The sequence below is a fragment of the Corvus kubaryi genome, unplaced genomic scaffold (genome assembly GCF_017639235.1).
Source record: "Corvus kubaryi isolate FWS band 111438036 unplaced genomic scaffold, C.kubaryi_AGA036_p1.0 split1-37296, whole genome shotgun sequence".
Classification (NCBI taxonomy): Eukaryota; Metazoa; Chordata; class Aves; order Passeriformes; family Corvidae; genus Corvus; species Corvus kubaryi.
Genome location: NW_024582075.1, coordinates 7,354,521 through 7,369,184, shown reverse-complemented (window position 1 = coordinate 7,369,184; position 14,664 = coordinate 7,354,521). Strand labels below are relative to the sequence as shown.

The 14,664-nt window shown below is 34.3% G+C and overlaps 1 protein-coding gene across 6 annotated transcripts in view; it reads right to left on the bottom strand.

Moving 5' to 3' along the window:
• The window catches only part of KIAA0825 (KIAA0825 ortholog), a 243,888-nt gene that overhangs the window by 178,233 nt on the left and 50,991 nt on the right, over positions 1-14,664 (bottom strand). For all 6 annotated transcript variants that reach the window (XM_042013158.1, XM_042013161.1, XM_042013163.1 and 3 more), the window contains one exon: positions 10,544-11,213. In XM_042013158.1, coding sequence (XP_041869092.1) covers positions 10,544-11,213 — 670 coding nt within the window. The remainder of the gene's footprint in view (positions 1-10,543; positions 11,214-14,664) is intronic.

The window sequence follows — 14,664 nt, the reverse complement described above, 5'->3', positions numbered from 1 at the left end:
CTAAAAATGGTAAACATGTTCTTATTAGACATCACCATTACCTCGTGACTTTTATAAGTGCTTATACTATACATACCTACTGTGCATGTGGCAAAAAGATGCAGTTGAAGGGATCTCAACTTATGTATAAACATGATAAGCATGCATAAATTTGCATATATTTAATTGAGTGTGTGTCACAGAGATATGCCACACCAGCTACTAAGCTTCAGTAAAAACTAATTTTTTGAAAGAGATTCACTATATATGAAACTGATTAAAACTGAAATTGATTAATTTTTTTATTTATTTTTAATTATTTAATTGATTAAAATTTATTAAAATCTGCTCCATAATGTCCTCCCAGTAAAATGAGATCAGTTTTGACCTCAGAGTGAAGGTTGATTCCATGTCAGCTTGCTATATGTTTGCTGCCAAATGCTGAAGTCCTTTGTCAACATTGCATGAGCAGGTCTGCCAAAATGAAATCTTTAATTGTAAATGATGTTCACTGACCAACTGATGCACAAAAGAATAGACCAGTGCTGGAAACACAAGATGGAGAACAAGAACATCGAATCACACTCTGACATCAAATTTATGCTGTAATCTTAAACAAATGACCTCGCAAATCTGATTCCTTGACAGCATACAGCTCCTTTACAACCCTGATGAATAAACCACAGACTCTTTGAAGCACTTTGAGGATGAAGTGCCTTGTAATCATGTTCAATAAAATTACTTTATACAGAGATACCTATCTCAGTTTCCTCTGAAACCAGAGACTCAACCTCCTCCTTAATTCTCGAAAGCCTCTAATAAATTACAAGACATTCTGATTATACAACACTGCAATTTCTGGTTGACAGTGACATTTTAAACAATTCAACTATAAACTAATTACTTAGTTTCCGCACTAGAACTAATTAATTTACTGGTCCATTTAAGGAATTTAGCAGCTCATATCCAATAATTTTTTTATAATTATCAAAATACTGAAATAGCGGACATTCTTCAAACATCCCTTCAACTAAAATGATTTTAAAACTTCTAGATAGATAATAATTGCAGTTGTTTCTAGCAGTTAAGACTGGGATTTTAGGTGCTATTCTATAATCCATAATTTCTTCTGAAGTAGTAACTATTAACAAAAAGTCTTTTTAGAAAACTGCATGAACTATCCTATACTACTGTATCCCGCAGCCATAGGGAGGAGAGATGATCCAACAGGCAGGAATTGTGCAGCAAGATTGATTTATTTAATTATTTTACAAACTCTTTTATAGACTTTTTTCTTCATAGTCTAATTGGACAAAGGATTAGCCACCCCCTGGGTGGATTGGCTAGAAATCCTAAACATCCATTGTCAAAATATTTTTCTACTGTACCATAAACAAAGCTCTGCAAGGTCGCAGGGGTTCATAGTTTATAGAACGTCTGCTAATCTCTTCGTGAGAGAGAAAAGTATCTCAGGGGCTTAGAAAGCAGCAAGAAAATTCTTGCTAGCAGCAATATTGTATCCACAATCCTATGACAAAATGATGCTCTTAGTAATATTTCTCAGAGATCTGAAACAATATTCTGGCCTTGCCAATGACATAAACTGGTTCCACATGCATTTTTTGATTTTCTTGCCTACACCGTGGGCTGAGGGAGTTATCACATTCTCTGAAGTCTTCACACTCACACACAGAAAACACCAAAGTAAAGTGTTTTAAGAGAGCATAAAACTAAGAAAGCCTGCTGAAAATAACTGAAAATAGCATGTACACTGAAATAGGAGTCCTTGAAGAACTCTAAAAGTTGATCTTCCTCAGTCTTTCCTGGAAGAGAAAAAAGGCACTGCCAGGTCTGTCAAACCTTCTCATGAAGTCTAACTTTGATAGGAGTTGCATGTGTTTCCCTGTAAACCATTTTATAACACCTGGCTGATAAAAGACAATTCTAATGTGTATTTGAAAACACAGTAACTAACATATTTATTTTAATCTGGCTTACATTTTTTTAATGCCTGCAAATGTAAAAATATCTGCTATCTGAATTTCAATGCTTCTGCATCCACATTCACAGATGAATGGTTGGGTCTCTCACAGCTTGGTTCATTATATCAGAACCACTCTACTCAAATTAGATTGTTAGGAATCTTCAACCAAGTAATTTCTATCAAGTGTTGATCATTCCTTTCTGTAGTGTATGCATGATATTAGATACTATGTACTTTCTTAAAAAATAGATTTAAATGCCTGCGTCACTTCTGCTTCTCTTACTCCTTGGAATTTCCAAGATACAAAAGATCCAGTTCTAATTTTCCCAAATAAGATAAAAAAACTATAGCTGGAGTCAATACTCTTATTTCTGCTTCCTATGTCTTTGTATTTCAAAATCCTAGTCAGGCAAAGTCACCACAAAGTTCTCATGATTATTTTTCCAAGCAATATAAACATCAAAAATAAATCTAGGCAGATAGAAAAAAGGGCAGACACTGCCATTTAAAAACTTCTAGGAAAATGTTTCAAAATTCATATTTTTAAACAAATATTTCATAGAAAGACTAATATACAAAAGACAGATTAATCACGTGTCAGCACAGATGCAAGTTTCCACTCACTGAGCTGAGATTACACAATTAAAACACCTCTTAATGGATGAGCTGATAAACCACTATTTATTACTTGTTTTTAAATGATGAAAAGACTCCTGTAACAACTTTCTTTGAATCAATACTGCACGAGCATATTTTAAAGACATTTTTGAAGTATTCTCTAATCTGCCATAGTTCTACACACTCTTCCTCATGCAGGCCCATATTCTGAAGTAAAAGAGAGACTTTCATCATAATTGTCCCTCAGATTTTGTCACTTTTTGTTATTAAACAGAAAACTACAGTACACAGATGTCAAATTGACTTCTGAACACTCACAAAATATCAGACTACAGAGAAAATCAGTTTTCACCTTTTACACTTCGGAGGCAATTACAATGATTAGAGAGCAAAGTGAGTTAAATGCTCTCTTCATTCTGAGGAAGAAAATGCAGGTATGCTGTGAAAGTACAAAGGACGGTAATAAGCTGGTGTTCGCTAATTGTGGACATTTTGGAAAAAAAATTACCAAGAATGACACTATAAGCCTTTCAATCTCTGCAGAATTCTGCAAACAGATTTGAATTCCTGTTGGAAAAGGTTGAGTAGAAGAACTTCAAAAATATAAACCAAAGGATCATCAAGAATTTAACGTTTAAAAATATTAAAATAATTTGAAAAGCAAAGTCTAATAAGTAAACAACAAGATAATGAAATTCTGGAACAGGCATATTTTCAATAAGACAAAGAGTCCGTAAGGAGATTTCATTGCCCATCTTCCTAATTTGGGCTTAATAAGCAATTTCAAGCAACTGCTCTAAAAAGATGGAAGGTCTTCAGACACACTACCAGCTTTTCAACTATGTCAGTTCACCCCAGATTTCAGTAACTTAGATACTGTTATCTTTCACCCTATTATAAGCTTAAAAAGTAAAAAGCTTAATGCTTTTGTAATCTTTATGAAAACGCCATTTCCCCACTAGGAACACATTTGTGGTCCTAGGGGTACTATGTTCATATGGCCTTTAAAAGTGTACTTCCATTTTATTAAAACTTCAAGTCTGCATGTTCAAACAGATGGTTTTATTTTCTCCTCAGGACTACTTGTATTTCCATTTAATATAATTGTGCAGAAGAAATCAAACATGGTACTTGCAAGGACAAGAAATAAGTAGTATGTGACAAAGAAGCTAGAAAGCACATTATTTCCTATATTAAATTTAAGGATATTTATTTTGTTTCCCCTGAGTAATGGGATCTTGTTATGCCTGTCAAAATTTTATAGGCTTCCCAAGGAAGACAGACAACTGCAGAAATCGGTATCATATCTGTATGTCCACTGGTTTTCCATTTCAATTTCCTATTTTAAATTCCCACCAACACTATTTGTTCCGTTATTTTAAATATGTGACAATTAAACTTATTGAATATCTCAATGTTGACTGGTTCATAATAAAAAATTAGCAATCTCTGGTATACAGAAAGCAAAACATCTAATGATTGTATCTGCATTTTTACTCAATCCCTATGTAGTAACATTTTTACTGTTGTCATAATGTATTCTGTGAAAGTTATGTATGCATAAGAGAGAAGTGCTATAGTTTTACTTGATACCTGTTTCTTCCCCATTTTTCATGGATGGCACCCATATGGTTTTTCACTCCACCTGTGAAAGATATGGAGAAGATTGTGCCATACCTCACCATAGATGAAGACAGGCTGAGAGAGTTGAGGCTGTTCAGCATGGAGAAGGGAAGGCTCCAGACAGAGCCCTCTCCAGTACCTAAAGGGGCTACAAGAGATACTAGGGAAGGTAGTGAAAGGACAATGGGAAGTGGCTTCAAATTGAAAGAGATTAGCTTTAGATTAGATGTTAGGATGAAGTTCTTGACTGTGAGGGTGATGAGGCACTGGAACAGGTTGCCCAGAGAAGCTGTGGATGCCCCATCTCTGGAAGTGCTCAAGGCCAGGCTGGATGCAACTTTGAGCAAGATGGTCTAATGGAAGGTGTTTCTGCCCACAGCAGGGGGGTTGGAAGTAGACAATCTTTCAAGTCCCTTCCACCCTTTACAATTCTGTGAGTATATGTGCAGAGAAGCTGCAGTTGCAGTGGTGACTGCACACAGGTACCATTCTTTCCGCATGTTGTTTTATATTGGTCCCTAAAGCCCTGTTCCTATAGAAGTTATGTTACCAGGTAGTCTGCAGTGGGACAGAGAAAGTAGAAATAGAAGACAGAAGGAGATGCCAAGCAGGGAGAAATATAAGGAAGCACATAAAGATACTGCTGGTTGTGCACAAACAGGAACAAAACCAGCATGTTCACAAGAGGGGATGAGCAGCTTATATGGGTCTCCTGAAGTAAGAAAAAACAAGAAGAGGGACATGCAAGGAAGCAAGGAGGATGAAGTTCCAGTTTCTGTTAAACTTCCTTATTTTTGCCTTTAAAATGTCTAAAAGTCACTACAGTAGTTATGTGGGTCTTCAAATACTCTGAAGTTTAAATTTATGAAAAAAACCATCAAATAACTTCCATAATTAAATTCTAAAACTTCATCATTCTAAACATTTGGCCCTTAGCAACACATTACACATTTAACTGAAAATTTGCTTGTACTAGTCCAAACAGAATGAATTTGATCTGCAGAAGCAGGATGTCATACAGGATATTGTCATCTGTAATCCATATGTACTACTTTGTTACATGCCTTCCCAGCACTTCAGAAAGATGCAACAGGACTTTCAGGACTAAACAGTAGTAAGTCAAGTGACTAAAACACTTTCCCCTTTCATCCTCATACTTCTAAAAAACCAGATAGTGGACTGTGGGCAAGAAGACATAATGGAAAACCAATTGTAACTACAGCACAGATATTGTAAATTATCTGCTATAAATTGTTATCTGTACAGAAATATCAAAAACATTGCAAATATATAAATATTAATTACATTAATCCAAGTTTGGAACTCTTTAATTTCCAGATATAAATGGGAGATAAATTATACTAAAGCTATTGAGTCCTAATTATTGTCAGATGTGAACAGTTTTTTAATCATGCAGTTACTAAACCAGCAAGTATTAATATTATTTTAGGCGTATTTTTGATAGAAAAGACAAAAATCATAGAAGATTGGTTGTAGGCCATAATGGTGGCTTATGAGATCACAAACCAAGTAAATGTAAATTATACAGAAGGCTAAAAGCAAGTCTGAAACTAAAGTTCCTAATTTCAAAAAGAGGAATTATAAACTAGGGGGAATAAAACCATATGCACATATACTTAGTAGAGAAATCAAATTTAAGTTAAATGTGCAAAACCCAAAACTCATATTTCAAGTTAGCTCTTCAGCAAATATCTCTCTTTCAAGTTAGCTCTTCAGCATCTTCAGCTGGGAATATATAAGTGAGCTTAAAATAGATTTTCCTTATCAAGTACTTTAATTTAACATCCCAAAGTTGTCTTCATTTCAACAAGTTACTCCAGAGCCTGTTTCTCTTCTTGCTCTCACAACTCCACTGCACAAATGCAGCTCCTATAAATGATACTGAGTCCCTCTATCCAAGTTTAGATATATGGCATATTCATACTAGGTGTTCCACAAACACAATGTATTCTGTAGGAACTCATGAACACTTAATAAGTTTAAAATATAATAATTTAAATCACAGTTTGTATTTGAATATATCTTTATAATAGAATGGAAGCTGATTATATTTTGAAGAAAGAAAAGAGAAAGAAAGCCTGCTGTACATCTAACTAAAGGGATATATAGTGGGGAAAAAGTGTAATACATTAATATTAAAGTATATCTCTGAAGATAATTTAATTATTTTCTAGCTAAAAATGTGCTTAGTCAAATCTGCATCACTTTTTCTGAATATTTTCTGAAAAATAATGAACAACTGATATTTAGGAACACAGTATCTATTGCCTCAGTTTTTAAAAACAAAGTTCATTTATGATTTTAAATGTTTCAGGGTCTCTGGAAAGTTTGTGACTATTTAAAAATATTAAGCCAATCAATTTGAATATGTCAGAAAAAATAAAACTCAAAGCTCTGATTTCTGTTTAGTTTTAACCACAGAAAATTTAAAAAACCAGCTAATTAGTCTACTTAAGTATTTATACTCTGTTTATATACAAAAACTATATAAATAAAACCAAACAAAACCTTCCACTAATACATAAACTGTTCATAATTCCAAGGGGTTTAAGTTTCTTTGGCAGATGTCTTACCACCTGTAAGAGTAGCTGTTTCTTCATCTAACAGATGTCAAATTAACACAGGTTAGTAATGCCTGATTAAACTAGCTTAACATTTTTGCAAACAAAGGAACACAAAAAAGGTTCAGAAGGTAAAACTACAATACACATTCAGTAGACTTACAGCAAATAATTTCCGAGAAATACCACATTGGAAATTGAAGCAAAAAATCATTTAGAGATAATCTGAAAAACCACCTGTGATTCCTTCCATGCTAAGTGTTGTCAACAGATATTTTTAGTATATTTTTAAATACCACAACATTACATAAACTTTTGAAAGATGCAAATGATTAATATGATAGAAAGTCTGAAACAACAAAGTCCCATTAAAAACCCAAAAACCTTGAGGGGGTGGGTTGGGAAACATTCCTTGCATATTATTCTAGCAGGTTGGAAACACTGATTATGTTCTGAGAGTACACCAAGAAATTATATTTCATGTTACATAAAAACCTCCTACAATAACAGCCCAAATACTATCAGCCGAATCCTGCAGTTAAAGGTAATGAGGCACAGATTTAACAGGTAAGAGGATCAAGCTGTAACATAAAACCTCCTGCCTCCACTAGAGTTGGCAATTGAAGATGCTGTTCCTTCTTCTGTTTGAGTTCCAAAAATTTGCCTCTTTTCACATGCCATTTTGACAGCTTCTCTGTCAAGCTACACACTTCCTAGGTACTGTTAAACGGAAACAAACTCTTTCTAGCACTTCACAAATAACTGCTCTAATACAGTATGAAAAGAAAAATGTTAATTCCTTACTTCACAAATAGATTATTATATATGAAATATTTTAAACATAACTCTCTTAAAGCTTGTTATAGACTACCTCTATTTTCCCAGAAGAAAAAGGATGTTTATAGAAAGTTTTCTGAGGTTCTGGCACTGTTTCATTATTTTCTGTGGGTTTTTTCCTATGCTATATAGTAGGATCAATTACAGCAGTTCTTATGAATAAAACCCACAACAAGCATCAACCAAAAAACACATTACCCTGAGGATGGAGTAAGCAAACACAAACCCTTCTATCACCTCTGGGATAACAGTCCCAATTGAATGCGCTAGATTAAATTATTTGGATGTTCTGAAATGTGCTGGTTTGAGGGCTCCCAGAGGGCAACATGCATCAAAAATAAGAAACACATCTGTCCTTCAGCCAAGAAAAAAAATCTCTTTCTGTCCTTCCCTCCATATTTATGCACGAGGTTCTTTTGGTACTTGGCAAACTGGGTATGACTGTCAAAGTAATCTATTAAAGCTGTCTTTTAACCTAATCTATGCAAAAATAGATTTCCACTTGAATTTGTGGGAGGGCAACAAAGTACCAGAATTTAAGAGTTCCAAGCAGGAAAAGTCACTTGAAATTAAGAACCTGTCCACCATTACAAACCTCTTAAAATATTTCCCAAATAGTTATTTCACTGTGAACTACCTTCTGAATATTTTAATTCTAAAGGAAAAAATGCCTTTTTGTCTCTTAGTCTGGTACAACTGTAGTATATTCATACACTTACAGGAAAGAAATCTCTTTCCAAAAAGGACTTTTCACGTATGAGCTCATATACAAATAACCTACTCAGTAATAACTGTTCTAGTAATGATACAAAGATAATTTTTGCTTGAGTTGATGAATAATACCAAATAATAGGCTATGATATGTCCAGAAAATGAAAAAAACCAAATCACACTCAAAACTTGACAACTCGGACCTCGTATTTTGTTTTAGACTGCTGATTTCACTATTTGTGCCTTATGGGCAGTTTTCTGCAGAAAACTGGTAACAATAGTAGAAAACTGTAGTCAAATCAATACCTACTTCCCATAATAACTTCTTGAAGTAAAATAATATGAAGACATGACCATGACAGCCCCTGTCAAGAAAGTAATTTTGAGAATTAAATGACATTAACAAACAGCAATTCTAAACACATTTTATGAGTGCTAAGGAGACAGCTGCTGCACCTGCAAACAACACTTAATGAATTTTCAATAAAAATTAAAATCTGCTCTAATATTTATGAAACAGAGGAATTATTTTTAAAATTTAAATTAATTGCCTAAAATGTTTTAAAGTTGCAAGCAAGTCCTAATATTTACTTTGTTTATTTTCATCTTCCTCTGGTTTTTTGAATATACAAAAGAAATATGCACTGGAAGTCCATACTGATAGACGTACTGGCACAAAAACATGCGAAGTCACATCCTGTGACAAAAAAAATTTAAGCAGAGGAAGTACTGTATTAATAGATTGAATGACTGTTCTCTTCCTTCTTGTAATACAGAGTTAAAGTAAGGTTTTTCAGAGAAACACATTTGTGATCATTTTAAACTCCGTGTTTTAGATGTAAAATGGAGAAAACTGAACTTCTGCATCTTTGTGGGCTGTTTTGAGACTGAAAGAAAAATTAAGTTACAAACTTCTGTTCACTACAGGTAAATTTTTTTGTTAGTGAATCCTTTTGCTGACTCCCATCTCACTATGTATTTCAAAGACATATTTCTTGTTTTTTCTTATCTCAACAGTACTCTGACACTACTTCTTCTCATTGTTTTCCACCAACACTCCATCCCACTTGTATATACACTGAACTTCTCATCCTTTCAACTTACTTTGTCTGCATGCCTTTTCCCTTGTCTTTCACATGTACCAATATTTCTCCATATTCAGTTCCTGTTGAAAAATTATCTTTGCATTTCTTCCACTGGAATTTTTAGTTGACGTACACTAACATGTACGCTGACTTTAAAACTCAGAAGTGTGTAATTTTCTTCTGTATACACCTGACAAATTATCATCTCACTTATCCTTTTTCTACACTGCACAATCCAAAGATCTTCTGTTTCTGTATTTTTCACATGATTCTAAACTTTTAATATTTTCTGTCTGCAAATTCACTTTATGGAAAGCTATGCTTTAAACAAACAGCTCCTACACAGAGGTGTGCTCAAAACACTGCATTGAAAAAGCAATTACATACAATTGTGTAATTATATTATGAAAGTTTCTATTCTGTATTATTTTTTCCAAAGGACTGATTCTTCCCTTTGGAAATTAGCACATCAGGCTTAAAAACTGCAAAAAGAAAATATAGAAAATACTACATCAATAACACATTCCTTTCCTGTTTAACATTTCATAGAACAAGAAGAAATGACCAGGTGGTATTAACTCTAACTTCCTGTACTTTCACAAGACTACGAAATATAAATGGGTTTTTTGTTTGTTTCTTAGTTTGAGAATTAGAACCTGCATAGTAATCTTTTGGGTTAGCTCTGATGTGTGAATCAGTATCTGTTTCATTACTGTACAGTCTTTCCTATAACCTCCTTTAAATGTCTGACAATTTGAAAAAAAAAAAAGTAGGGGTAGAAGACAGAAGAGTTTGTGTTTATTTAAATCTGGATTAAAGAGTTCTTTTTCTAGTACATATTTCAGCAGCTGGAATAAATCAGGCTGAGAAAAATTACTATGACATGTCAGTGTTATCCAATGGATTATAATGGGGTTTTGTTAAATTACATGATTTACTCTCACTTCTACATCACAATTCTGACACAGTCTAGAATTCAACTGCAGTAATATGTTTAAAACATAAAGCCGTAATTAATAATTTCAGGTCTCTCTCTTCATAGAAAATAAACAAGTATATTAAAAAAAAAGTAGCAGAATTAAAATAATATCTAACTACAAAGAACATAAAATAAGACTACTAACCCACAGCATGAACTGTTCCTCTATGCTTCTTTGAAATCTTGTTTGCTTTAACTATATGTAGAGCATTTTCTTTGAACTGCAGCTCGCAAAGTCTTTCAAGAAGAACTGTCATTTCTTCAGTGATGGTATCCAGGTAAGTTTCATTAATAAACTTTAATGATGAGGATGGACCAATAGTTCCACTCAGTATATACAAATCCTCTTTTATCATTGTGCACAATCTGGGTATGGAACTTTGGTAACCATGAACCACCTTATCAAAATTCGTTTCACCACAACTAGACAAAATACAGTTCTGTAGAAGATCACTAACCAGTTTATTCTGCATATTTTGATACTTCATTAAGACTTCTGATTTAGGATAAAGAAACAGAAGCTGCTCTACACACTGAGTTTTAAACTCCATTTGTTGTTGCAAAGCATTTGTGTTTGCTTCTTCTTGACTTTGCAGTCTATTTACTAAAAATTGTCGAAGATGCAATCTCACGTCATCCCAAAGAGATTTCACATCCACAGCTGAATCATCCTGAATGGTATGAAGGGATGATGTTAACTCAAAAGATGTCCCGCTTGCAGTACAGGGAAATGAGACACCACACTGACTAGAGAGATCCAGAAGGAAGTGAAGTACCATTTCTTCTTGATTTTTCTCATTCTTCAGCAGACGTTGCTAACAAAGGTAAATCAGACAATATTTTAGAAATTTTTGTTAATTCTGGTTCATTAAATTAACAACTTCATACTAGATTAAAAACTGTGTTTCCAATATTATCTTAACAGCAAATAAGATATGTAAGCAACAGGAATTATAAAACCTGTGAAAAACAGGATTTATATGTGAATTAATTTTCTTGTCTACCTCTGTGAATATCTCACATTCCTCTTCTTATCTTTCTTAAATCCCCAACCTCTTTTCTCAATCAGTTCTAGACCACAGTTCAACAGAAACCCTTGGCAGCCTTTTTGTTGTGGTCACAGATACACATATTTGAAAGAAAACTGTATGAAAAATTACTTAAGATTTACACAGATAATAACATGTTTTTCTCATAAAACCAAGCAAGGAATTTATAAAATGGTCACTTTCTATGGCTCAGCAGGCAACCATCAAAAAGGCCATTCTAAGGATAAAACAGCCTTCCCAGGATTCCCTTAAAGAACTGAAACTGAGAACTTGTTAAGAATTAAAGAGGCTTAGATCACATAGGACAGAAGAATAAGCAGCTGTGTATCCCATCAAACCAAGATGCAGACTGGTTTATACTATACTGGTATATACTAACAATATAGTGACCTCTATATGCATCTATACAATATGGGTTGGAGAAGGCAGTCAGTTAACAAAGCAAATGAATAACATGGCTGCTGTTCCTTCTTCATTCAAGACTGAAGAGCTCTCTCTCAGTCCAGGGCTAGGATCTCTGACCTTAGAGCTGCTTCAGCTTCAAGAGGTCATGCAGCAAATGGAAGCTCCTCTTGTCACAGCTCAATACTATCATCACAAGAAAACTAAGTGAAATTGGTGGCATTCTTGATTTTCTTAGTTTCAGTAGGAAAGCCTTAAGTGAATGAGAATCTAGAAGCCCTCTCACTTGCTCCTTCACCTCCCATTGCTTCTCTCCAACAGAGAAAAGCATTGTGGCAAACCACCTGAGGGGGGTTCATTCCAGTCATGTCCTTTATCTGGGTCTCTGTCATAGTTTCACCCTAGCCAGCAATCAAGCCCCACACAACTATTTGCTCACTCCCCCACCGGCAGAACTGGGGAGAGAATTGGAAGGGTAAAAGCCATGAAACTCATGGGTTGAGAGACAGACAGTTTAAGAGGGAAAGCAAAAACCTGTGCACACAAGCAAAGCAAAACACGGAGTTAATTCACTGCTTCCAATAGCAGGCAGGTGTTCAGCCATATCTAGGAGAGCAGGGCCCCATCCCATGTAATGGCTACTTTGGAAGACAAACACCATCACTCCAAATGTACCTGACTTCTTTCTTCTCCCCACTTTATATACTGACCATGATGTCACATGGTCTGGAATATCCGTTTGGTCAGTTTAAGTCACCTGTCCCAGCCGTGTCTCCTCCCACCTTCCCATGCACCCCCAACTTCCTCATCAGCATGGCTGCACTAAAAACAGAAAAGGCCTTGGCTCTGTCTAAGCCCTGCTCAGCAATAACAAAGACATCACACTATCAACTCTGTGTTCAGCACAAATCCAAAACATAACCCCGTACTAGCCACTTGAAACCAGCACAATCTCCAAGTCATACTCCACCCTATAAAGCAAGGCTGGTAAAGAAACCATTGCTACCTTTCACCTTCAGAATTACTGATTCATTTAACTTACAGTATTTTAAGAAATTATTAGTTTTATTTCTGTTCCTATTTTGAAAGAGTGGTAAATTATTCAAGACTGAGTATGGTATTGCACAAATATAACAAATTCTGAATGCAAAATCTTTTAATTTTTCCACTGTAGCAAGCTTTTATCAATAGATAATTATGCTTTAGAGTCACAAAAATTTTTAAAATCAGAACTCCTACTCTTTGGTCTGGATGTTTCAAACCTGTTACATAGCTTAGAGGGTTTAACCTTTCTGTTGCCCTCTGGAGTGTTTCTTGACAAAAATTATAAAATAAAACACTTTCAGTACAGTACCTAATTCTGAATAACAGACTGGGAGCATGATTTCTTCTTATAAAGAAAGTCTTAAAAAAATATACTACCTATTTTTCTTCCATTTTATATCTTTATTTCAAAACAACTCTTATTAATTCTTTTTACTTACAGGCAGGAAAGACATGAAAGAATAATAAAGGAAATCAGTTGAATATCATCCTATAAAAACATGTGCATGTAATAGAAATATGTGCAACTAGTGAAAATCTTAAATCATACACATCAATATGCATATACATAACACTGATCAGATTTTCTTCTATTATCTGCTGAAGTATTCTATAAAGTTTTGTGGCCCCAAAGAAAAATGTGTCTCAAAGTGTAAGCTGAAACCCTGATCACTAAGCACTGTGTTGAAAAGTTGCCTCTTGACATGTAGACTTCTGGACTTTAAGTGTTACTTTTTTTTTTTAATGAACCATGCTCAAATACTACCTTCTGAGATGTACAAAGCAAGAGAAGCTGTCAAAACAGTGCATGGACCTGATGCCTTCGATGGTGAATCCAAATGATCTTCCAAGCAAATCCCTACTGCTGCTTTTTAAGGCAAAACAGAAATATTTTTATATATCTAAGGATTGTTTCAAGCCCTTGGTAATTTAAACTAAAGCATTAAAAATAGGAGCTTGCAGATGCCATTTTAGATTTAGTGTTACTCTGAAAGGGTACCTGAAGCGAACTTTGAAGCTCTGAAAAGTGTCATTAAGTGTCTTCAAAATTTGCCCATATTGATATAGGTTTTCAATTTAAAAATTAACCTATAAAGATGTTGCCGACACTATTCAGGAGAAAAAGATCCAAATTAGTATCCAAAGGTTTGGAGAAGCATAAAAAGTTCTCTTATGAGCACAGAAAGTCAGTGACAACAATAACATACAGACAACTAGTTGCAGTTTACCAACTGGAGTACTGCCTAGAATGGAGTACTACCATATCAATAAAAGAGTACAGTAAGATGAAGGCTTGGTTAAAAAAAGAATCTGCCATTAGGAAGAGAATTTAATGAAAATGTGTTAGTGCACATATTCAGCTTTTAAATATTTAGTTACAAGACAGTACACAGAATGACAAAATTTCACCTAATTAACATTTTCAGCCATCATGAAGAAGCTCTTGGTATTTTGGTAAGAGTTTAAAAATGCATGATAATATCAATAAACCTAAACACAGCACCCCAGCCGAAGCCCAAAAAGAACTTTGCAGTTTTTTAATTGTCCCAGCAGCTTAAAGGATAAACAAAATTTCTAACAAAATAAACACGCATAACAAAGAATAACAATGAATAGGAGTAGAAAGCAGGTTCCTGTTACTGAATATGAATTATATATACTTAATTAAAAGCATGAAAGAAGAAATTAAGTAGTTCAATGGATAGAGATATACATTTAAGAAAGGTCAGATCATAACAATCTCATTAATGCTGAATATTACTGAAAATAG